At 46.5% G+C, this 26,182-nt stretch overlaps 2 protein-coding genes across 2 annotated transcripts; one reads left to right on the plus strand and one right to left on the minus strand.

The window, feature by feature from the left end:
* Positions 1–5,296: 5,296 nt before the first annotated feature.
* LOC125523048 (F-box protein At5g07610-like) lies at positions 5,297–6,493 on the minus strand. Its single transcript, XM_048688084.1, has one exon. It carries the CDS (start codon positions 6,491–6,493, stop codon positions 5,297–5,299), a length of 1,197 nt encoding a protein of 398 aa, XP_048544041.1.
* A 6,408-nt stretch (positions 6,494–12,901) lies between these two features.
* LOC125523050 (putative cysteine-rich receptor-like protein kinase 20) lies at positions 12,902–17,736 on the plus strand. Its single transcript, XM_048688086.1, has 9 exons — positions 12,902–13,180; positions 13,414–13,571; positions 13,666–13,818; positions 15,101–15,125; positions 15,201–15,459; positions 15,961–16,183; positions 16,282–16,405; positions 16,791–17,000; positions 17,071–17,736. The coding sequence occupies exons 1-9, from the start codon at positions 12,959–12,961 to the stop codon at positions 17,326–17,328; spliced, it is 1,632 nt and encodes a 543-aa protein (XP_048544043.1). The 5' UTR covers positions 12,902–12,958; the 3' UTR covers positions 17,329–17,736.
* Positions 17,737–26,182: the final 8,446 nt, after the last annotated feature.

The following is a 26,182-nucleotide window of genomic DNA, read 5'->3' on the forward strand; positions in this document are numbered from 1 at the left end:
TGACACTTAAGATCACTAGAGACCTTTAGTTTACGCCTAATTATTCTAGTATAGTTGTCCTCGGTGCCTCGAGTATTATTTCCTCGAGTGTAATTCCACCTTTATAGGCACCTTGAGTATTTTGTTTCTCAAGTGAAATTCCACATCAATTATTTTCCATCACATATATCAATAATATGATTAATTCCACATCGAGTCAAATAGATGATAACCATGTTGAATAAAATTTTCAAAACCACATAAATATCAAATCTAATAAGTAAATGAAGCTCCATAAACAACCATGTTTTGAAAAAAATTCTTGACTTCGGTCAGTTAACTTGCACCATATTAGTACTTCACAAAAACAAAATTGGATGCGTACCTGGAATTATTACTCATCTCGTATATATAGTAATAACTTCCTCAATGTGTTTACCTTTAATATACAAAAAATTCAGGCAAGCAACAAGTTCCGATGCACTGTCCACAATCTTACATGATGTGTGAGATTTCCTTAACTGCTCGTCTTTCCTCCCACTGCTTGAATGCAGCATAAATTTCGAAAGCTAAGGTATGATTGTATATTGATGATACATACGAATTCTAGTACCATTTATTGTTCCAGTTTTCCTCAGCAGTTCAAATATAATTCCTCACTAGATTCCCTTTATCAAAGTTATTTTAACATATTTGCAATTTTTCATAGAGAAACAATTCAAAATATTTTCTATGTATTTCCACTCGTAAAACATATGATGTTTCAAATGTTCCTTTCATACGAAAGTTAAAAGATGACCAAGCTTTCACTTCCATCCATGTGACTTTATCATTGCAAACAACAAAACAATGTGAACCGTACAATAATAATGGAAAATACTTTACACTTACATTTGTAGATGACCACCTTGCTTCATTTAGAAACCCATATGACCTGCTATTCCATTGATGTGAAACTTGTTATAATACCATACATTAATATACTCAATTAGCAAACCATGTCTTTAGTTCCTCTTTCCCAAAATTCCAGGAGAGAGAGTTTCCACAAAGTATGTTGCCCTTTGTGTGAATAACTGAATAACAAGAGTGACATTATAATATTCCAGTGAGCCAAATATCCTTACAAAAAAAATCACTTCCAGACAATAGGCTTATGGTTATTTGGATATTAAGTTCCCAAACTATGCTCTTCCTCATTTGAGTTTATTCCTTCCGGCTATTTTCCACCTCCATAGTTGACATTGATAAAAAAACTGAGAGAATTTAGTGAGTCCTCTAAAATTTAGAGTGACATCCGCCAACAACACATAACAATTATCCAGACATGATATTCCAAGCTTATTCCTCCCACTTATCCTAAGCATGTCATGTTGGGAGTGTCACTTGCAGTTTTTTTTGGGTTTAATATTATATCATAGTATGATTGTCAATAATCCCACCATGATCATAAAAATGATTGTGTTCCCATTTTCCACCAGTATATATTCTTTTTCCAGATAACTAAGGAAACACCCTTTGATCCACTAGATTAACCATAAAAAATTCCTGGTGTGCGCTTTGTAATAACTGAGAATTTCATGCCAAAATAGAATATTTCCTTCCAGTTAAGTGACTGTACTGGATGGAGAATGATATCAACAAATGATAGTATGCAATGCTTCTTTCCAAAGAAACAAGGGAGTATACAAGATAGTCAATTCCTCCATTCAGTTGTGGAGTGTATGGTATATTACAATCATGAATAGTTCCATGCTCTTTACATACAAATGATATGTTCCTGAAGTGTAATTTCCCCACCAATCAGTTCTTAATTAAATCTATGATATTATTTGATCAACTGATTTTCCACTTCAGTATAACATGTGACAAGCCCAATAAAACATTCCGACTTGTATTTTGAAATAGTATAAACATAACCATATCAAATGCAATCATCAATGAATGAGATAAAATAAATAACCTGACATCTAGTGGGGATGTCCAAAGAAATGTCATTATTATATCAAATAGAAACAACATGAAGCCTTTTATCTCCCATATATCCTTCACATGTACCATAGTCCTCCCACTAAAGTTTAAAATTCCATAATCAATAATCCTCTTGATCCCGTTCCAAGATATGTGACCAAGTCGTTGATGATGTATATAATAAGATTCCAAGCATGTGTTCCCATTGTAAATATTCCTCGATATGGAGTTATCTTTTCCAAATATAAACAATTTGGTTTGCTAACTTCCAATGGGCATCAAGAAAGATAGACCATTGTGTGAAAAAAGTAGTAATGCACTAATTTCACTATTGAGCAATATTTTCACTCTTCCTTTTCCAAATAGAATGTCATACTCAATAGACTCCAAGATAGAACAATAAATCAAATACCTTCTCACTGAAGTTGCACATAGTGTTATAAAACAATAATAGTTTTCCTCCACAAGGGGTTTCATGACTTAATTTCCAATCCAAAGTACATCAATTTTCCATTGAAATTGTTGCATGCCAATAAAGTTGCTATAGTATTACGACAATGAATGATGCATACAAACCAACACCATAATCCAACTATTTGAAAGAGTACCCACAAATATTATCATTAGACATACCGACAAATGAAGAGAAAATTTCCTTGTCCTCGGAGTGAATGCCATCTTCCTCCATAAACAAGTGATGCTCAACAATAACACTTTTCCGAAATCCCTTTCCAGTATGCATAACTTTCCGCATAATATTTCCATCATAGCAATATTCAGTACATAATCATTTGGTCGGTGCAATCCGTTCACGCATTTATGTCCTGGAGTCCTCCTAAATTTCTTCCAAGGAGTAGATTTGTTTTCCTTGCGTTAAGTAAAACTATTAATTCCTTTTTCATGGAGCGTCTCCCACTTCCTCCAAAAACAACTAACGTCAACTTCCGACGAAGAAACTTAAAAAGAAAACCATTGTCCTAAAACAATCTGTCTTCCGCATGTATCAAAAGTAACGTGTCTAATTCCTTCTCTTCCTTGAATGTTTTCCAGCATCAATTTATGTGTAATCAAGAAGCTAGTAGAACAACTAGCAGCGCAGACACAACCGGCATGGTGGTGTGTATTTAGCATGTGTATTCCTCATCGCAAGAGTATGTGTTGCAGCGAACACCAAATTCCTGTGTACGTCGTCGAGTGTGGCTGACCGTTGACAGCGATCAACCTTCCGATTCGATCACGAAATTGTTACCTTACAAAAGCAGCACTGGTTCCTTGGCAAATAGTTTGAAAAAACCGTGACCTGTCCAAGAGATTGTGATCTGAAGGGAGTCGATATACGGACTTGCCTGAAGTAATTCCAATTCGAGTGAATCAGCCGCTGGCAGGCTCATTCCTCTGAACATGCAAGTAGGAGGAAACAAATTTTCCTTGATCCTCGTGCCAAGATAATACATGACTAATCCCTCCATAAACACCCTTATGCAAACTCCCATTCCCCTGCCCAAGTGCTTACCAAACAGGCCATCAAGTTGAGTCACTGGCTTGGGGAACTGAAGCTCTGCTCTCATCTCTATATCTTCACTAACTAAATTGTACCCCAAAACTAGAATGCTTGGATAAGACCAATCAAAGAACATTAATTTTAGAATGAGGCAAAGCTTTTGCCAACGGTTTCAAAAACAAATTGTTTACGTACAGGTGGGTCAAGCATACAGTGAAGTATGTGCACAAATTCAGAAGAAGATGCAGTGAAGTAGTTCAAGCATGCAGGCAACACTGGTGGTGGTGGTGGAAGTAGCAGCAGCAGGTGGAGGCTAATGCCATTTCACAACCCGCTCCAATCAGTGATATACATGCATGATGTACAAATATATATTGGTGTACATGACCATGAATTGCTCAACTGAATGACACCTAGCTAAAAATAAAACCATTCGACATGTAATGAACAAGAGTACTGCGCATTCAGGAAAACTCATGATTAATGCACAGTAGCAAACTGAATCAATCTAACCCATCGGCTAATGATTAGTACTACTTAATTACATGCAGTGTTTGGCAGAATAATTAGAGGGCACAGAGAAAGGAAGGTAACCAAATGCTGTTATTTGTTACTAGTATGCATGTACCTTCACAAGAGAGGAACAACTTCAGAACAGAAACTTGGATTGAAATCTCTGGAATAGTCCAATCTGCTTCTGCCACACTGCTACTGCTCCTGAGAGTATCTGGTCCCGAAGATGTAAGTGCGCTTTTGGCAGTTTGGGGTATGAACCCCAACAATTTTCCTTCTCTCTAAATAAGGATCGGACGAACGTCACCCGTTGTCTTCATCATGTCTGCAGGACCCTTTACTTCAGGCTGCTTTTTTGCCTCTTTAATTACCAAACCATGAAGCAGTGGCAACATGATGATTTGTTTTGCTTTTCCTAGAGGTAACGTTTACAACCTTGCAAGTTTTCATCGTTGTTTGTGCAGATATCAGAAAGATATTGACATTATGATTTTCATTTTTAATAGAATTTTGGTGTCTGACAATGTACACAACAACTTTTCTTCCTTGCCACGTACAGTTTCGAGTCATACAGCCACAAGGCACATCAATACTACATTACCAGGGCTTCAATATATGGCTGCTAAGAGCACATAACGCTAAGCGTCTAAACCGATAGACAAGCCCATATGTTATTGTCACTACATTTCTAACATAGTCATTGCAATGTCCTGGCACCTGCCAAAATCCTATTTTTCATATGTGAAACACAAGCGTATATGATACTTACCTTTGGTTTATCACTTCAAATAACAAAAAGGGACCAAAGAAACACACTCCCATGAGGAAAATGTTTCATCAAAGCTTGCAATGTTATTTTATTTTGCTTACATTGATGCAATTTCTCCGTGATTTAACAGATCCAAGGCTCTAACGAATTCATTAGCTACAGCAGAAATACATAAAAAGAACCTACTCAAATGTCGACTAGACAACACACCAATAACCAGTATGACTGAACCTTCTAGTAAACTACCCTGGTCGACACTCTGTACTAAGATTTAGGATAATCATAATAACTGACTGTTATGGATAAGAAGGCTGATTACAGTATAATTAAGCCCAGTGCAACTAATACATGTCAAGGAACAACAGCCAGCCAGTGCTAGGTAAACAAGAACAAGAGTAACAATGTCCTTTGAAAATGACATTATGCTTAATCTATAGGTTGACCAGGCATTTGCTCTAAACTGCAAATCAATCAAGCTAATTCAAGCAAATTCCAGAGTACATAGACAAGTACTTCAGCCGACAGAGGAGCCAATTCTTGCACAAGGGTGGTTTGAAGGTAAGAAACTACTGCCCATCTGCATCTGCTAATGGCTCTGAGAACAGAGGAACATAGGATAGAAATCGTTTTGTGCTCTTCTCAAGATTAAGGATACAACCAACTTTCTGATGTCGCATATCGTATGCAGCCAAGGTAGCACCTCCATATGAAACCAAGAAAATGGTGTCGCAATCTGGATGAATCTCAACCACCTTGTACTTCATCCTAGTCATGCTCAGAAGCCTATCCATGCTGGCAGTATGCTTCAGGACGAATTCTTTACTATCACAATCCTTGAGGCACCAGAGTGTTATCTGAGGAACTGGGATTTCATTGTTAGCTACAGCATAGTGTAAGCATCCCTGCGACAATCCAATCGTACAAAATCTCGAGCAGTACGGCACACGGGTAGTCTTCCACTCTTTCCCCTCCACGTCCACCCCCACCAACACATACTCGTTGCCGGTGTTGATGTGCTGCAGCTTGCCAATCACATACATGATACCGCCGACAAAGACACATTTACTCCTGAAGTACGGCGGCACTTTTTCAACCATCCCACTATCCCCGCAACTCCAGGCTCCTGTCCGCGATGAGTAGATGCTCACTCCTGTCATATAATTTGCCAGATAGTCCTCCTCAAAATGAAGAACGTGGAAATGCGACGAGACTGCCGGATCAAAAGCCAGAGCTGCAGTAAGGCTATATCTGATTTCTGGGGCAGCAGGCTTAGGGGGCAACTCGACCCACCTGGCAGTGGCGGGATTGCACACCACAAAATGGCAATCATCCTCTGCCCAATCCCAAGGGGCCACCTTGTTCTTGTTGCTGCCGCGGTAGAGGAGCAGGCCATTGCAGGCGTCCACCAGGGCCATGTCCTTGTACTTGCTAGGCTGCAGGTAAGGGAGGGAAGGGTCGAACGGGGCTGCGCTGCCCGAGACGCTGGCGAAGTGGTGGCGGTGCCCCCTGCTGTAGGACGTGTAGAGGAAGCCGGCGAGGGTCTGGGGCAGCATCTTACGGTTGGCGGGATTGGCAATGAGGTCGCGCCAGGCCACCGAGACGCACTTAAAGCGATGGACAGATCTGGCAGGGAGGCGGGAGAGAATTTCCAGGATGAGGTCGTCGGTGAAGAGGCCGACCGCCTCCGTTGTGGCCCTTGGATGGGTTTCCAGCCTAGACTTGGTGTTCCTCTGGAAGTTCTCCCCTGTCTTCGCTCCCTCCATGGATCGGAAGCGGGAGAGCGTATGAATATGATGCAGGGGATCTGCAAACAGAGAGAGGAAATTGTCGATCTTGTAGGTAAAAGTCGAACAGAGTGCATACTCGGTGGTGATCTTTGGGTGGAGAGTCGAGGAAGATACCTTGGATTAGGGCGGCGACGGCGGCCAGCGAGGGAGGATTAGCTTCTGACGGGAACGAACCAACCAGCGGATCCCTTTTCCTACTACTGGCGAACGGTTTAGTTGAGTTTGAAAAAAAAACTCCCCACATATCTCTTTTTCGTTGTAATCTTTTGGTCCTCACCAAAAACTCTCAACTCTCCCTGTATTAAAGGAGGATCTGCCCTCGTTTTCGTTGGACCTCCACCCTCCCCTCCTACGTAAATTTCTCCCCTCAACAGATGATTTATTTGCTTCCTATGGTTTTGTGTTACAATGTGGAATAATTGTGAACACTAGATTTGCTGGTTATATCATGGAATGATGACCGCTGCATTTGTTTGATTATAATAATTTGTGAAGAAGTATCTACCAATTCCGCTCAATCACCATGAATGAGAGTACAAGCTTGGATTGCACGAGGAGGAACCAGAGGAAGGGAGGAGACAGAGGAGGAAGACGAGCTTGGATTGCACGCGCCAAGCCTAGGCCGAAGCCCATCCGTCCAAGAAGCCTTCTGCGCAGATGCTTCCACTGGTATTTGTACTCTCTCGTGGCTTTGGGCTGGGCTAGATACTGGGTGGAGGCCCACGTCGCTGACATAATTTTGGATGATGAACACTGAAGCTATCTGTTTATTTTTCCAATAAATGATGATCTATGGTATCATGGAACGATGTTTGTGTTGTTTCCAAATTCCACATGTCAGTAAAGCTAGTATTGTGGACTGATAGACGCTGGTTCTGTTTATTGCTGGTTGTAGTGCTTCCATACACACAGCAGTTTTCTGATGATCTTGTTGCTCTGCGGCCAGATGTGTAGTTCTTATAAATGTGCAGAACAAAATATATCTGCTTCTGTCGAAGGAAATCCGGAAGCTTTTTTTTTCCGCAGGAACATAGTGCTCATTCCGTTGTATGTTGTTACATGGTCTACCAATATTGATATAATAAAATCAAGAGGGCAATCCAACCAAATAAACAGTGCACGTCTTCTATCATTTACAGGCAAGAGATTGCGCTACTACGTTAGCCTCCCCTCAGAAAGTGTTTACAGCTTATCTTCTTCGCAAACATTCACCCGAAGAGCCGGTTGCGGCAAGGAGACATTGCCCTGGTGATGCACACCCTCAACAGCAGCCCTGCGCCCTCGGTACTATCACTAGGCACCTGCCTTGTTTTGTTCCTTCTCTGGGTTGCTTGTCTGAAATTTAAGAGCACTACAAGTTGTCAGGCAGCTTTAGCTCACCATATATCGACATGAATCTTTGCTTATCCGATCACTCCCTTCTTCAAGTTACAGGCAGTAAATGAGCATGTACGTGTGGTGTAGCCATCAAATGCCTGCAAAATAACGCATTTTAATAGCCCAATTGAATTGACACAAGGAATAAGCAACCATGTTTAATACATATGGTCTAATATATCAACGTGCAGACAGCAAATACGGACAGTAGCAGAACTTCAGCAAGACCCACGAACATCCTGCAATCAAGGTTGCAAATATAACATGGCATATATAGCAAAACTTCATAAAGATGTACGGGAATTCGGTCAGAAATCAGTGCTGCAAAAGCATCAGCAGAAAGACCCATGACACATTGCAAAAGCATCAACATTCAGTCAGCAATCAGGGTTGTGGGAAACAATATAAAAACATACCTTAATATACAAGATGATAGGTTGGAGCATTATTTCGATCTGCCAAGCCTTCATACTTCTTACATCAGCATATTTGTCCCCCGGAGCACACTTAGCCAGCTCTGCGGATGTAAATGAAGAGTTCGGGAGGGTCAAATAGTTCAGGCATGCCAGGAACAGCCGAACAGTGTTGGTGGCTGTACTAGTAATAGCAGCAGCAGGCTCATAGTCATGCACCAGCAAGTGATTGTAATCAACTAATCATCAGACAACTAGATCAGAACAGAACGGCCCAATGAGAAAGCCAAAATATTAAAGTGCATATCTTAACATAAAAACAAAACATCACAACTGTTGCTCTTGATCATCTATACTTAGATAAGAGAAACTCTCGGTAGCAACATCATACACCATTGTAACCCCTCGCACGAGGAATCCCTCCACTATGAATAACCAAAACCAGCAGGCAACAGGATGTAGGGTATTACTCTCCGGAGGCCTGACCCTGGGTAAACCCCCCATGTGACCTCCGATCCATGACTTCCAGTTGCGCTTGGACCCCTACCGAGGGATCTGACGAGGCCGAGAACCAATGAGCGGGCAGAGCGGGAGGAGGCTAAGAGGAAGAGTCCTTGGTCTGGCGTCGTTAGGCTGAGGAGGCGCTGGCGGGAGTGCATGTTCAGCAGGCGCTGCTGTTGAGCGGTGGCCGCGACCGCATCTTCCTGGGGGCTGGGTTGGGGTTGAGATGTGGGTGAGGGCTTGAATAGGAGGAGGCAGGGGGAGGCAGGAGGAGTTCCTCTCAACCTCGAAAAGTGCGGGGGTGAGCAGGGGGAGAGCGGTGGCGGCTCAAGAAAGAGAGAGCAGAGGAGGTGGGGGAGGAGGCGAGCCGGGTGCATCGGTGATGGGTTTTCGGCAGCTATGATTGCGCCTGAAAAAAAAGCACTTTGTGCGAGGGAGAGACGAAGGCGAGGCAGGCGAAAAAGTGGAGGACTTGAGACGGGAGAAGGAATGTTACATTTCTTTCTTTTAGGTAGTACGGGGTATATATAAGGGCCTGTTTGGTTTCAATAAGTAAGTCAGGTGACTTAAAACCAGTGACTTATAAGTCACACCTGTTTGGTTGTCACCTGACTTATAAGTCACCTGACCATACCTTCCCATCTTGTTTTTTTATGTAAAAGTGATGGGACCCATGCAAAAAGGAGTGACTTATAAGTTTTAAGTTGGGGAAACGTTTCTTCTAAACCGACTGATTTTGCCGCATCGTAAGCCACCTCCCTTCTGCGCCACGTGTCCCATGGGACCAGCGCACCGCTTCCCCTTTTCTTCCTTGTCTTCTCGGCCTAATCGTTCTCGTAGTGTCCTCGCGCTCTGGATCCCCTCCGCTCTCTCTCTCTCTATATATACCTAAGCGCCTTCCTCCGGTGAGCTGGTGCTCACCAGGCCACCGCTCCTTTGCCGGCGCTCGATGCTATAGCCTACAGGGACCACAGCGAGCTGTTGCAAAAGAGGCCACTGGTGCTTTCGGGGGGACCCGCCATGATTTTGCCAGTCGTTGATGGTTGTGGAGAGCCGACCGGCGGCGTTTGACTCTGCAAAGGAGCGCGGTGCTTCATGGCAGAGCAATCGTGGTGTCACGGAGGACCACGAGCTGCAATGCAGCAGAAAAGGCTGCTAAGCCGTGCGCCAACATGCATGCAACACGAAACTTTCATCGATCATGCATGCGGTCAGTGCAGACTCAGTTGTGCTAACAACCTCCCTGTGGACTAGCTAAGTAGCTAAAGACTAGAGATAGTATTTGATTAGAGACTACAACGGCATGCAGAGGTAGTTAGGGTAGTTAGGCTCGTTTACAGCTTCAACGACCATGACGTGGTTGACGACTGTGACAATTCTTCAATGACCGCGGCGACGGGTGTGCTTCAATGAACCGTGGCAATGCCTCGGTGACCATGACGACTTCGACGGCCAGGACGACGAGGTATGCCATGACGGCGTTGAGGACTGTGGCCATGCAACAAGACATGCTTCAACGGTCGTGGCGATGCTTCGACGATCAAGACGAGTGCGCGCTTCAATGGCAATGCTTCGATGACCACGATGAATTCGACGGCCACGGCAATGCTTCTATGACTAGGGCGACGAGGTATGCCATGACGGCGTCCACCACCATGGCCATGCAACAAGGCATGCTTCAATGGTCGTGGCGATGCTTCGACGAGCACGGCAACTGCGGAAATGCCCCGACGACCACGACAAGGGTGCGCTTCAATGGCAATGCTTCCATGACCATGATGACTTCGACGGCCACGACAATGCTTCTATGAGGGCGAAGAGGTATGCCATGATGGCGCCGACCACCGCAGACATGCAACGTGGCATGCTTCAATGGTCATGGCGATGCTTCGACGACCACGACAACTGCGGAAATGCCTCGACGACCATGATGAGGGTGCGCTTCAATGGAAATGCTTCCATGACCATGATGACTTCGATGGCCGCGGCAATGCTTCAACGACTAGGGCGACGAGCCATGCCATGACGGCGTGGACCACCACGGCCATGCAACATGCTTCAATGGTCATGGCGATGCTTCAACAACCATGACTATGTCGACGATTGCGCAAATGCTTCGACGACCACAACGACGCAAATTCTTCGACCACCACGACAACGAGGTGTGCCATGGTGGCGTCGACACCCATGACCATGCAGAGAGGCATGCTTCAATGAGCTTTGCAGAACATCGCCGGTGTTGTTATGGAGTGTCTTCGGGCCGTCGGAGCATCATTGGTGCTGTAATGAAGCATCGTTGGCGCCGTCGGAGCATCGTCGTTGCTGCAATGGAGCACCGTTCGGTGCCGTCGGAGCATCACCGGTGCTGTAATGAAGCATCGTCGAGGCCGTCGGAGCATCGTCGTTGCTGCAATGGAGTATCGTTCGGGTCGTCGGAGCATCACCAGTGCTGTAATGAAGCGTCATCGGGGCCGTCGGAGCATCGCCGTTGCTGCAATGGAGCATGTTCAGGCCGTCGGAGCATCACCGGTGTTGCAACGAAGCATCATCGGTGTTGTGTTGGAGCATTGCTGGCCGCCGGAGCATCGCCGTTGCTGCAATGGACCATGTTCGGACTGTCGGAGCATCACCGGTGTTGCAACGAAGCATCATCGGTGTGGTGTTGGAGCATTGCCGGGCCACCAGAGCATTGCCGGTGTTTAAAGGATGGTTGCAGGAGCGTCATTGTTGCACCCCGGGGCTGCAGCTGTGGCCGTGCATGGCGAGCTCGTCGTGTTCCCGAGTGAGATGACCGGTGACAAGGCTGCCGCAACTTGGGAAACGAAGATTCTGTGCATATATCATATGGCTGGCTGGAGTCGTTGCGGGAGAGATATAGTGGTATTTGGGATGGAAGTGATGGTCCAGACTCCAGAGATCAAGCGGCCCTAATCAACGGAAATCAACGGCTGGCAAGGCGGTTTAAAAATCCCTGCCATCAGCCGGTTTATGTGTAGCAGCGGCCTTTAAGTTGAGGTGGAGCAACTTATAACTTATAAGTTGAGGTGACTTATAAGTTGGGTCTGTTTGGCAAAATAAGTCACTTTTTTCACCTTTAGACTTATAAGTAGGTGACTTATTTGGAACCAAACAGGCCCTAAAATAGAGAAGAGGTTTTAAGTAGTAGAGATAAAGCTCGCCTTTTCTAGAAAAAATGCACGCGAGATAAGTAAATAGAACTTTCAAAAGCATTTGGCTCACGCGCATCACGGAAAGGTGGTGGCGTTTGGTTTGATGGCGAGGCCGGGTTGGCTAAGGATATCCTTATCCAGGTGGTTAGGAATAACCACTTTTCGTTGTTTGGTTGGACGAGATTGGATTGCTTGAGTATCCATGTTTTGTTGTTTGGTTGAAAGGATGAGAGGTGTCTAGGGATAGCTATATTTGTGTATTTAACTTTGCATGCCAAGTTTGAAAAATAGAACTATACTTTCAGATAGCCTCTTTTTCTTCCAGTAGTAGTATTTTTTTAGGCACTAGTAAAAAAACTTTAAGATACATATACACAAGCGCGCGCACACAATCAGCCACACGTCCTGACGGATAAATTAGTATACACACAAAAATCCATGAATATAATAACAGATCAAGCTGCGGATCGTAGAGCAACAAATCGGACAGTAGATTTTCATACAGAGGAATTGGAGCATGGGAATGAGAGGATTGAGGCACCGAGCCAGCTGCAGCCTAACCCAGCACAGGCACGCATCGTTGATTACGTGGCGGCCGTTGTCCAAGAACGCGAGGCTCCGGCTGGATCCGGTTCGCCGCTGCGCTTCTCCGTCCAGCGCCGGCGCCGCCGCCTAGCACAAGAAAGAGAGCGCGAAGAGGTGGATGAACTGAGATGCTTTTTGTTCGGGAGAGCCGACTCGAAAGAAACGATTCGGCTGCGATGCGAGCATGGCTGGCTGGCTGCCCTCATCCGCCATATTTTGCCAGCTCTTGTCAACCAGTTTTTTGAGGAATATTCTCAGCATCTTGGCTATCCCTATCCTTTCATCCCTCTAAACCAAACATATGGCATCCCTCAGAAAATTGGCTATCCTTGTCCAACCGAGGGATAGCCGATGAACCAAACGCCACCACACACGCGGAGTGGCCTGGCCAATCAATGGAGTGGAGCAGTGCCGGCACCCACATGGTGCGGTTTCTTTCTCCGCTCTCCGCCCGTAGACTCCAGGACTTTTTCCACGCTTCCCGTCAAGTACTTCTCCGGCGAGGGCGCCGCCTCCACCCACCCCCACTCTTCCGTCAAGCTTTTCTCCGGCCCGACCGCACCCATCCTTGGTCGCGCGACCTCCTGGCCCCGGCGCCGCTTACCCGGCAGAGGAAGGTTAGTGCTAGATTCGTATCCGCCATAGATCTAATCAGGGAATCCCATTTTCCTTCGATGCTTTGCTGCTAATGGAGAAACAAAGCCCGTCCGCCCGTCTCTCTCATGCCTTTTAGATCGACCTCGACTTCAGAATTCAGATAAATCATAGATATACGAAATTTTCCAGCAATAGCTATGTATTTCTTCAGTTCACCTACACAACATTTGGGTTTCAATCGATTTTCGGCCAGACCTGGAGACGAAGACGACGCGGTCGGTCACTAGAGAGGCGAGTTCCGGTGCGGGTGTGGAGGGTTTGCCGGCGCCGGAGAAAGAGGGCGGGGCGGGGCACTGCCGGGGACCGGAGGAAATCCACTGAACCTGAACTTTTTCAGGCAACTGGATACTGGTAGGTGCCATTTCTTTTCTGTATTTACACGTACGGCTAATGAACAACACTAATTATGGTTCAGCAGAGTAACACCCAACTTTCTTAGATTCAGGACCCAGATGACGGACGGCGACCAAGACAGCAAACTTGCTGCTCTGGAGATGGCGTTGCTCGATGAAAGCACTGATCCAATTGATATACCTTTCTCACTTCTCAAGTCCATCACAGGGAATTTCTCCCAAGCTCAAGTAATTGGCAGTGGTGGGTTTTTTTTAGAAAAGGAGGATGACCCCCGGTCTCTGCATCTGGACGATGCATACGGCCACTTTATCATTATTCTCACAAGATCTTACAAAGCCATACAACAGAAAGACTAAAGCCACCGTCTAAGCAACAGCTGTCGCTACACCAATCCAACTGATGAAGGGGCGCAGATAGTCTGGGCCTAATACCAAAGAGACATCGCAGCCAAACCTAAACATCTAAGACTTGAGGTCCCAACCAGGACGCCTGCCGGGTATGGGGCACTTACCAGTCCGGCGCACTCCTCAACCAGGACGCCTGCCGGGTATGGGGCACTTACCAGTCCGGCGCACTCCTCAACCAGGACGCCTGCCGGGTATGAGGCCGCCGCAGCCACATGCCATCAATCCATCTTCAGAACTGTACTGTTGCATGAACCGTGCCAGGTCTCTCTGCCATCGACGCCACCACGATGCCAGACAGCGCCACCATCCTGCACTCGTCCATCATCACACGCCCACCGGCGAGACCCCCGCTGCTCCATGCCGCTGAGACCCGCCGTTGTCGACGTGCCAGATGCCACGCCGCTCCTCTTGTCCCCTCCAGCCAACACTTGCTCCAAAACGATGCCCCGGGAGGGAGAACGACATCGAAACGTCGTCATCGTCCGATCCGGTAGATCCAGATCTAGGGTTTCCCCTGGAACCTTCCGATCAGGTTGACGTGACCTGCTACGACGATGCCTCGAGAAGGGAACGACGTCCGAGACGCCGCCATCGTCCGCCATGACCGCAGTCAGACGCGATTTTCACCGGAAGCCACGGCGTCCCGATCTCGCGGTTGGCTAGAACGGAGCCCTCCGCCGAACCGGTGACGTTGCCGCCGATTCGATCCCACCGCCGTGCGACGCCCCCGATGGAGATCCCGATCTAGATCGAAGACGACCTTGACCGAAACCCTGCCACCAGCACCGCCACACCGCGCCACCTCCTCCTAGCCCAGTCGCCGCCGGATCCAGCCGTCCCCGCCTCCGGGAGACCAGCCGGACGAGGCGCCCCTTGTCCCCGATCTGACGGCCCGCGCCGCCGCCACGAGGACCAGAGGAAGGAGGGAATGCCCCGCCGCCGTCCGCGCCGCGCGGGCTTCGCCCGGCGGGTGCACTCCGGCGGCGGCGAGGGGAAGGCAACGCTGGGGAGGCGACGGCGGCGGCGGCCGATCGGGATCTCCCGAGGCGCGCGCGGGGGGCGCGCCGCGGGAGCAGGAGGAAACCGTGGGTCTACTTCTGTGTAACTAGCGCGCGGCAGTGGTGGGTTTGGGGCAGTTTACAAGGTATGCAACCAGACCCTCCACTGAAATGAATTAACTAGAGACAATTTAACTAACACGGTTTGATGTGAGCTGCAGGGAGTACTTCCAAGCGGTGGTATCGTTGCCGTGAAGAAGCTCTATGAGAAACTCGAGATCCTGGACAAGAATTTCAAGAGCGAAGTCGCATGTCTTGTTGGGGTGAAGCACAAGAACATGGTGCGATTCCTTGGGCACTGCTCCGAGACGCAGCACGTGATGATGCCGTACGAGGGAAAGCTTGTTTGTGCAGAAGAACGGCAGAGGCTCCTCTGCTTCGAGTACCTGCCCAAAGGGTGCCTTGCTGACTTTCTGTCTGGTAGAATCAGTTCATCATTCTGTTATATTACCACATGTCTACCAACTTCAATCCAGAGTAGTAGTAGTAAATCTGAACCTTGTTAGTTCATTTTGCAGCTCATTTTGATTTCTCATCCTCTCTGCCTCAGAGAGAGAAGCAGACTAACAAATAGGTCACATAGACACAAGTGCTCAGCTCAGTTGTAAAGTAGCAGTGGATGGAGCTTAATCGAGTCACTAAAAGAAAATTCTGAGCATCTGAATCTGCCAGGCCAATATGTTGGCAAGCCCACACATCTCCACACCTGAATTTTAAAATAAAGTGGTGATTACTTTGTTGCCAACTGTCACACCCACATTTTGGCCATGAAATACATGTTTCGAGAACTTTCTTTGCACTTGTTAGTATATTGCTTTGCAAATCGCACAACCAATCAACCATGCCCTTTTTCCTTTCGTTGGACTACTTATCCCACCACATATAGTACTAACTATTTGTTGTACTGTATACTCTCCACAGATGCGTCTTGTCGACTTCAGTGGACCACGCGTTACGAAATAATCAAGGGGGTATGTGAGGGTGTACATTACCTTCATCAGCAGTGTATTATTCACATGGACCTCAAGCCTCAGAATATACTATTGGATGATAACACGGTGCCCAGAATTGCGGATTTTGGTCTATCACGGTGCTTAAGTGAAAGCAAGAGTCGGGCTATTACTAAAAACATGATTGGGACGAAGTAGGTTAACATTCTCTTCGAGAACTTGATGGTTTTACCAGTCATCTAACAACTTTGTTTCTTCACTGATCATGCAAACTGCAACATATCTTATGCAGGGGATATATGGCACCGGAATTTATAAATATGGGAGAAATCACCTTCAAGACAGACATATATAGTCTGGGAGTAATAATCATGGAGATCCTAATGGGACATAAAGAACGCTCCAATGTGAAGGAGGTAATTATATTATATATGAGGTTCCAAGAAAAACAACGTCGACAACGTGGTAGCATAAACCACAGTATTGTGAAACAAAAATGCTAGGCATATTCAATCACAGTATGATTTGTATGTGCCAAGATTTGAGTGTTGACTTTGTAGCAATATTCCACACAGAAAAAGACGTAAAATAATGATGGTTCTGATTTTTGAAGTCATTATGTGCATCAAAAGATTAAATCACTAAAGTTGATCAAGTGAGCAATTCGAAATTATTTGTGGTAGGTATCCTTCATTTAGTCTCCGGTCCTAAATCAATACGGCTGCACATTTGACTGTTTTCTCTTTTCTATTCTTGCATGACATACTTCTTCATAACTCACTACTGTTGTCATATTGGTAGGTAGTTGAAAGTTGGACGAACAAGTTTGTGACATCAAAGAGCCAAACTGCACTGGAAGAAGTAAAAGTATGTGCTGAGATAGCACTAAAATGCACAAACTACGACCCAGGGAAGAGGCTCACTACATGCTTTATCATTGGTCTATTTGAAAAACTGTGTGAAGTGGAAATTTCAAACAGAAGGGATGTAGCTACCTCAACAAAAGGGCAGGTAGAATCATTCAACAGTAAGCACACTTATTTAGTGATTTGTCCTCACCCTGTTTTCATTTTTGTTGCAGATAAGCTTTGCCTCCAATGTGGCGAATGAGCTGAAGTTGAGCCTAGAGAGGAAGCGGAAGGCAGCAACTGTGAGCGTGTCAACTGGGGTGATGAGCACCCTCGGTGTCAAGCTTACCATGGCCATGGGTGACAAGTACAATAAGCACCAAAAACTCCTCCCTCCCTTAAATAAAATCTTGCTCCCCTATCCCGATCCAGATTGGGATCGGGTATTCCCGCACGCCACCGCCTTTCCCTCCTCCTGCCAACTGATGTAGTCGCCGGCGACGTGCGCACACTTTACTGCATGCCAAACATGGCGCTGCACTGCACGTTCACCGATGGGCCGGTCGTTTACCACACGCCCAACAACACCGCCGCCACAACCTAGCCCAAGGTGCTCGCCATCTCCTTCCTGCCGGGCGCCCTTGAGGGCGTCTTTCCTAATGGACCGTCACTCTCGCGCACACCGGCTTGTACAGCTTCTGCTCCGCTCAGTGTGACGCTTCCCTTAATGTGGTTGTGGAGGATAATATCATATGGAAGAACAGCAGTGGCTAGCCGGCTACGGCTACCACTAGTAGAAAACAGGCCTTTTGTCCCGGTTCGTAAGGGCCTTTACCCTCACCCTTTAGTCCCAGTTCAAACCAGAACCGGGACAGATGGGCCTCCACGTGGTCCGTGCGCCGAGCCCAGGCAGGAGGGCCTTTGGTCCCGGTTGGTGGCACCAACCGGGACCAATAGACCTCCACGCGTCAGCATTTCTGTGACTGGAGTTTTTGGTTTTTTTTGAAAGGGGGGGGGGGGGTTTGGGGGTTTTGGAGGGTTAATTTAGGTATTTCATATATTGTGTTAGATAGCTAATTAATAGAGAGAAGTGTCCTCTCTTATGTCCGTGCTTGGTCGACGCTACGTACTATACATACGTATAGAGAGGACTAGGCACGCTAACTAGCTAGTAAGCAAACGAAGGAAACAGAAGATCGTCATGAACATATATGCATACAGAGAGAAGTGATATCGACCACCTCTCCTTCTCCGAGAGATTGGTCGAACAACAAGTTCTCGTATATCTATCGTCCGACACTACCGGCTACATATATACAATAATTATCTTTTACAAATATAATCTCTTAAATTATGGACGCATGGTCCACATAGTATTCTCCGTCTTCAGCGATCACGTGGTCAAGAAAGAATGCCGCCAATTCCTCTTGAATTGCTCGCATGCGATCTGGTTCTATGAATGAATGAAACTCAACAGAAATGATGATAATAAACAAAAATTGTGAATATTATTTCTTACTCACTTCATATTGTTTCTCAGAGTACCCGCCCCGCTCACAGGTCGTGTGGCGGATGGACTCGCAGACGTAGTATCCACAGAAATCATTCCCTTGTTCCTGTCACAACCACTTTACAAGAAATAAAGGTCAATCAAACAGATAAGCAAGAATGCCAAATGGTATTGATGAAACTAGCGCTTGAATCAATAGCTAGGAGACGCGCGGAACATGGTACTATAGTACTTACTTTCGGGTATCTAAATTCCAGCTCCTTCGGGAGTCCCGGGGATTTTGTGCTGAATTTTCTCCAAACACTGCCAGACAAAAGAAAACAATTACTTGATATCAGGAAATGAACAAATTTGCTGATATGGTGGATAATGATCGATTTAACTTACTTCTTGAGGATTTCAGTCATGTCCGCATACTCTTGGGGATCTTTTCGTCTCGAGTCCAAGACAGTTACTACTCCCTGCTCAAGCCTAATCTCCAGGAGAATATAGTGGAAACTGCGCATGCATGCATAACTCATCAATTACATTACTATAACCTGGACTAATATATAAGGGAAACCGAATATGCACAAGACAACACTCACTTGAAGTTGTAAGGAAAGAGTATTATATCTTTGTGTTCATTTATTTTGAATGATCGTAGCAAGTTGGCCTCAGTATCTGCGGCATGATCTTTAACCTGAACTGCATCTATGAGATTTGTGTTAATGAACCCAGTATCACCGATTTGTCTTTTCTTCAATTCAGCGATCTTCAATCTGCATAATATAGTGACGATAATTATAAATGCATGCAATGAAAGAGCTGAGCTATATAGAGAGACTTAATGACAGAAGTAGTAGTACTTACAGACATTAGCAGGTGACCGTTGCTTTATCGAGGGCCAATTGATTGAAAAACTAAAAGAACTCCTCAAATGGAACATGCAACAGTTCAATTCCAACGAGGTCATGCTCCTTTTTAACTCTCATATACAAAGTATTCCTCCCCCCAGACTCTCTGCAGGTTTTCATGTATCAATCATGCAATCTTCGCATCATCGTTGTTAGAGATTTTTCATCTTTGACGAGAGGCTTCCCGTACTCGTCTCTGTGTATCTGCACGTCCAGGAAATCATAATGTACATCATCGGGCAGGTAATCGTCAGGATTGTTATAACCGGGTGCCATCCTCGGAACGACGCTAGGCACCTTGAGTAGGGGGCACGATTGCTTTGCTTGTTCGCCGAGTTGGGCAATTTGTTTCCCAGCTCGTCGTTCTTTCATCCTTTGATCACTGACAGTACTTCCCGACCGCTGCGCTTCGGCAAATGCCTTTCCAATAATGCGCTCATAGTTGCCTTTCGGCGGAGACTTGGGTGGTTTTGCCAGGGCAGCCAGAGTGCGCTTCACTTTCACCCGATCTAGCTTCTCCTTCGGAGGTGGATTTCTCTTTGCTTTCAACCCTTCAAACCAGTCATACACCTCGGTTTGCGCGATCCTCGCGTTCTCCTCCAGGGTCCTCTCGTATGGTAACTTCTCTGGAGTCTTCAGAGAAGGACCGAATCTGTATTTCCTCCTGCCTCTGGCTGTACTGCTAGATGCCGGCAGAGCAGACGGAGCGGCAGTCTTTTTGACTTGCTTACGAGGCGGAGGAGAAGGACTACGATGTGCCGGAGCAGCTGCCGGAGCGGCTGCGGGTCTCTTCCGCCCTTGCTGACGAGGCGGAGAAGGAGTAGGCTGGCTGCTCGGGCGCGCCGGCGCAGGCGGAGAAGGAGGCGGAGTGCCGCCACGCGCCAGAGAAGGAGCCGGCCGAGGGCCCTGATCGTCACTCGCCGGAGGAGGAGGCGGTGGAGGAGGCGGAGTGCCCTGACTCGCCGGAGGAGGAGGAGGAGGAGGCGGAGGCGTCCAGTTTGGAAGGTTGATGAGCTCTTTCCGCCATAGGCATGGAGTCTTCAAAGCAGAACCCAGTCGAGTCTCCCCTTCTCCGGTAGGGTGGTCAAGCGAGAGGTCCTCAAATCCCTCCGTTATTTCATCCACCATCACCTTAGCATATCCTTCTAGAATCGGCTGGCAGTGAAAAGTTGCGTCGGGTTCATTAGGAAAAACAGAGCCAACAGCCGCCTTGACCTTCATATTCATCCATTGCGTCATAAGGTGGCAAATTTGAGCCTCTGTGATAGCATCCACGAGATAGCTGGCAGGAGCCGTCAAGACAAGCTCCGGCTGAAGCAACTCGGTGGAAGCCACGCTGCTTCTCCGCTGAGATGGCGGGGTAGCTTCAGGGGAAGCTTCGGCAGTTCGTTTGCTGCGATTTGCTTCTCGTTCCTCTATCCCGAGTACCCTTTCTTTAAGCGCCTGCAGTTCGGACTGCTGCACTTTCTTCCTCCTCTCCTGGCTTTTGTAACCGCCTGCGTCCGGAAACCCAGCCTTCCATGGAATGGAGCCTGGCGTGCCTCGTGTCCGTCCAGGGTGCTCAGGATTTTCGAGGGCCTTTCTGAGCTCATCGTTCTCTCTGTCTAGAAGGAACGTCCCTTTCTGCGCTGCAGCGATATAGTACCGAAGCTTCTTCAAGGGTATGTCAAGTTGCTCATCCGTCCAAATGCACTTCCCTGTTACAGGGTCCAAGGTTCCGCCAGCCCCGAAGAACCAAGTCCGGCAACGGTCTGGCCAGCTCATTGTCTCTGGTTCGATCCCTTTTGCAAGCAGATCATTCTCAGCCTTGGCCCACTTAGGCCGGGCTACGAGGTAGCCACCTGACCCCGTGCGATGGTGAAGCTTCTTCTTCGCAGCATTTTTCTTGTTTGTCGCCGACATCTTCTTACTCTTTTTCGATGTCTTGTAGGCCATAAATGCAGGCCAATCATCTCTGATCTTCTCATATATACCCTTGAATTCTGGTGTCTCTTTTTTCTCGACAAACCTATTCAGGTCATTCTTCCACCTCCTGAATAGGTCTGCCATCCTCTTAAGAGCAAAAGACTTGATTAATTGCTCTTTAACTGGCTTCTCCGGATCATCCTCTGGCGGTAGGGTGAAATTTGTCTTCAGCTCAGTCCAAAGATTATTTTTCTGCATATCATTGACGTAAGACACCTCAGGGTCTTCTGTAGTCGGCTTGAACCATTGCTGGATGCTGATCGGGATCTTGTCCCTAACCAGAACCCCGCACTGGGCAACAAATGCCTTCTTTGTTCGGATGGGTTCAATAGGTTGGCCGTCGGGCGTGATTGCTATGATCTCAAACCTTTCATCCGAGCTCAACTTTTTCTTCGGGCCTCGTCTCTTTACCTCAGTTGTGCTCGATCCGGAGGGCTAGAAAAAAGAGCAAAGACTTAATTAATATGTGTACATACCAAAACAATGAATGCATCAATTAGCTAGTCAGCACAGGCTTAACTAATATATATACCTGGCCGGACTCGGTTCGGTCACCGGAGCCGTCATCACGGTCTCCTTCTTGCACCAGCATTGGGTCACCGGAGCCGTCCTCACGTTCTTCTTCTTGCACCAGCATTAGGTCACCAGAGCCAGCTTCTTCACCCTCTCCTTCCAGAGTACCATCGGTGTCGTTGAGATACAACGAGACGGCATCACTTCCTTCTGCGATTATGTCCCTCAACATCGCTTCGTTTGCTTCGTCTCGGGTGGTGTCCATAGTTTCTACAAATATTTACAACATGGCAATTATTATTCAAACATGACAAATGGATATATTAGTAGCAAGCGTAGAACTAGCTAGCTAATCATAGTAAGGAATCATATATATTAATTAGTGGCCTCGACGCTGCTTCTCTAGGGTTTGGGGTGGCCTCGACAACGCTTCAAGGGTTTGGGGTGGCCTCGAGAGAGTTTGTCGGGTAGGGGCGCGGCGGGAGGGGGTAGGAGACCGACATCGTTTTTTCGATGGGTTTGGGTGTCCTCGAGAGTTTTGGTCGAGCGAGAGGGTCGGGGGGTGCTCCCGCGGTATAAGTTATTATCACAGTCGAGAGGGGGTATATATATCGACCGCCCCTCATGTCGAAGTTATCCGAGGGGTATATCGACCCCCCCTCGTGTTGAAGTTATTTCTTCTCCTCTTCTTTTTCTTCTTTTTCCTCTTCTTATTAATTTCTCCTCTTTTTCCTCTCCTCTTCTTCTTTCTTCCCCTTCTTATTTTCTTCTTTCCTATCCTTCTTTTTCTTCTAAATTTTAGCATATTCTAAATTTTCTTCTAACTTTCTATATATGAACAAAAAACTTTCTATGAACAAAAAACTTTATATATATATATGAACAAACTTTCTATGAACAAAAAAAATTAAACTAACCACATACACATATACATACACATATACATACACATACACATATACATTATACATACACATATACAATATACATACACATATGAAAAAAAATTAAACAAAAAAAAATTAAGGGCAGGGGCGGCGGGCGAAGGGCAGGGGCGCGCGGCGGCGTGATGGCAGCGCGCGGCGGCGTCGGCGGTCAGTACAGGGGAACGGGGCGGCGCTCACCGCGAGGTGGCGTCGGCGACGAGGAAGGCTCGGGGACGTACGGCGGAGGCGCGCGCAGCTCGGGGGCGAGGGCAGGGGTGCGCGGGCTCGGGGACGACGTCGGCGACGGCGACGGCGACGGAGCGGGCGACGGCGACGGCCGGTCGGGGGCGACGGCAGGGGCGGCGGACGGCGTCGGGGCAGCCTGGCGGCGTCGATGTGCTCGGCGTCGTCGGGCGGGCCGGGGGGCAACTGGTCGATGAGAAACTGAAATTTTCCTAAGTCCTGCTTATATACCAGGCCTTTGGTTCTGGTTCGTGGCACCAACCGGCCAATGCCCCTCTTGTCCCGGTTGCTCCCTTGGGCAGGACTAAAGAGGGGCATTGGTACCAGGTTGGTGCCACGAACCGGTACCAATGCACCCCTTTGGTCCCGGTTCGTCCCACCAACCGGGACCAATGGCCTTGTGCTGCCCCGCGCCCAAAAGTTTAGTCCCACCTCGCTAGTTGAGAGGGCTCGGAGTGGTTTATAAGCGCTGCTGCGCCCACCCTCTCGAGCTCCTCTCAACCAGTTCCAAGCCTAATCTGTCACTGCAATGCCTGTGGGCCTACTGGACCTGCTGCGGGCCTGAATCCTGGCCCATGGTTGGGTTTCTAGTCGTATTCAGGCCGTGGTGGCCCAGTTGGTGGCATTTTTTTGCTATTTTTTCATTTCTACTTAGAACTAAATACTTATAGTTTTGTAGTGATTTCTTTTTTATTTTATGCCACTAGTTTATGAATGACTTTACAATAAAAATTGATTTTTGAGTCATTGTTTTTCCTGCTATTTAATATTACTGTGTTTTATCATTATACTCAATTTGGTAATTTTAGTTAGTCATAACAAATATTATAGGCATTTTTCTTTTGTTTTTTGGTTTTTCCTGCTATTTAATATTACTGTGTTTTATCATTATACTCAATTTGGTAATTTTAGTTAGTCATAACAAATATTATAGGCATTTTTCTTTTTTTTTTTGCTTTATTCTTTTATTCTTTTTGCTTTTAGGTCAGCAAAATTATAAACTTTCTGTTAGTGCCATTAGTTTTAGGAAAATTATAAACTCAAATTTGAATAGTTAAAATTTGAATTCTTTGAAATTTGTGTGAATCACAAGTTTGTGATTAACTTTACTAAAAAATGAACATAGATGCACCTATAGAGAAAATTCGACCTAAATTCATAGTTTTCAAATGAACTCTGAAAAAGTTGGCGTAGCATGCTCGTTTGTTACAAATTTGGCATGGTATCATCATAATAGTTGTGGGAGAAAGTCTTCACTTTTTCTTCGCTTTTGTCATTTGCTTATTGCGCCGTAACCATGGATAATCTTCATCGTTTATCAGGATGCTTGGGTCAGCCTTGACATTGAAGGGAGGAACTTCATGAAACCTTTCATAATCTTCAGACATGTCTGTCTTGCCCTCCACTCCCAGGATATCCCTTTTTCCTGAAAGAACTATGTGGCGCTTTGGCTCATTGCATGATGTATTCGTTTCCTTATCTTTTCTTTTTCTCGGTCTGGTAGACATGTCCTTCACATAGACAACCTGTGCCACATCATTGGCTAGGACGAACAGTTCGTCAGTGTACCCAAGATTTTTCAGATCCACTGTTGTCATTCCGTACTGTGGGTCTACATGTACCCCGCCTCCTGACAGATTGACCCATTTGCACTTAAACAAAGGGACCTTAAAATCTTGTCCGTAGTCAAGTTCCCATATGTCCACTATGTAACCATAATATGTGTCCTTTCCCTTCTCGGTTGTTGCATCAAAGCGGACACCGCTGTTTTGGTTGGTGCTCTTTTGATCTTGGTCAATCGTGTAAAATATATTCCCATTTATCTCGTATCCTTTGTAAATCAATACAGTCAAAGATGGTCCCCTGGACAACAAGTACAACTCATCACAAACAGTGTTGTCACCTCTGAGACGTGCTTCCAACCAACTGCTGAAAGTCCTAATGTGTTCACATGTAATCCAGTCGTCGCACCGCTCCGGGTGTTTGGAGCGCAGACTGTTCTTGTGTTCATCGACATACGGGGTCACCAAGGTAGAGTTCTGTAGAACTGTGTAGTGTGCTTGAGACCAAAAATGCCCGTCCCTGCATATTATTGAGTCCGCTCCTAGCGTGCCTTTTCCAGTCAGTCTCCCCTCATACCGCGATTTAGGGAGACCTATCTTCTTAAGGCCAGGAATGAAGTCAACACAAAACCCGATGACATCCTTTGTTTGATGGCCCATGGAGATGCTTCCTTCTGGCCTAGCGCGGTTACGGACATATTTCTTTAGGACTCCCATGAACCTCTCAAAGGGGAACATATTGTGTAGAAATACGGGCCCCAGAACGACAATCTCGTCGACTAGATGAACTAGGACATGCGTCATGATATTGAAGAAGGATGGTGGGAACACCAGCTCGAAACTGACAAGACATTGCGCCACATCACTCCTTAGCCTTGGTACCATTTCTGGATCGATCACCTTCTGAAAGATTGCATTGAGAAATGCACATAGCTTCACAATGGCTAATTGGACGTTTTCCGGTAGAAGCCCCCTCAATGCAACCAGAAGCAGTTGCGTCATAATCACGTGGCAGTCATGAGACTTTAGGTTCTGGAACTTTTTCTCTGGGATATTTATTATTCCCTTTATATTCTACGAGAAGCCAGTCGGGACCTTCATACTGAGCAGGCATTCAAAGAAGATTTCTTTCTCATCTTTCGTAAGAGCGTAGCTGGCAGGACCTTCATACTGCTTCTGAGGCATGCCGTCTTTTTCGTGCAAACGTTGCAAGTCCTCCCGTGCCTCAGGTGTATCTTTTGTCTTTCCATACACGCCCAAGAAGCCTAGCAGGTTCACGCAAAGGTTCTTCGTCACGTGCATCACGTCGATTGAAAAGCGGACCTCTAGGTCTTTCCATTAGGGTAGGTCCCAAAATATAGATTTCTTCTTCCACATGGGTGCGTGTCCCTCAGCGTCATTCGGAACAGCTACTGCGCCGGGACCCTTTCCAAAGATTACGTGTAAATCATTGACCATAGCAAGTACGTGATCACCGGTACGCATGGCGGGCTTCTTCCGGTGATCTGCCTCGCCTTTGAAATGCTTGCCTTTCTTTCGACATTGATGGTTGGTCGGAAGAAATCGACGATGGCCCAGGTACACATTCTTCCTGCATTTGTCCAAGTGTATACTTTCAGTGTCATCTAAACAGTGTGTGCATGCGTGGTATCCTTTGTTTGTCTGTCCTGAAAGGTTACTGAGAGCGGCATGATTCAAGCAGATTCCAAAGTAACGGTCAAATACTTCAG

Source organism: Triticum urartu, chromosome 7, assembly GCF_003073215.2.
Source record: "Triticum urartu cultivar G1812 chromosome 7, Tu2.1, whole genome shotgun sequence".
In the NCBI taxonomy this organism is placed as follows: Eukaryota; Viridiplantae; Streptophyta; class Magnoliopsida; order Poales; family Poaceae; genus Triticum; species Triticum urartu.

What these genes read in the sequence shown, in the direction of transcription:
- LOC125523048 (XM_048688084.1), bottom strand. Translation starts at nt 6,493, where the DNA reads ATGGAGGGAGCGAAGACAGGGGAGAACTTCCAGAGGAACACCAAGTCT.
- LOC125523050 (XM_048688086.1), top strand. Translation starts at nt 12,959, where the DNA reads ATGGAGTGGAGCAGTGCCGGCACCCACATGGTGCGGTTTCTTTCTCCG. An exon ending in CAAGTAATTGGCAGTGGTGG is followed by an intron (nt 13,819 to 15,100) that starts GTTTTTTTTAGA and finishes AGCGCGCGGCAG; the next exon opens with TGGTGGGTTTGGGGCAGTTT. An exon ending in CCTTGCTGACTTTCTGTCTG is followed by an intron (nt 15,460 to 15,960) that starts GTAGAATCAGTT and finishes TACTCTCCACAG; the next exon opens with ATGCGTCTTGTCGACTTCAG.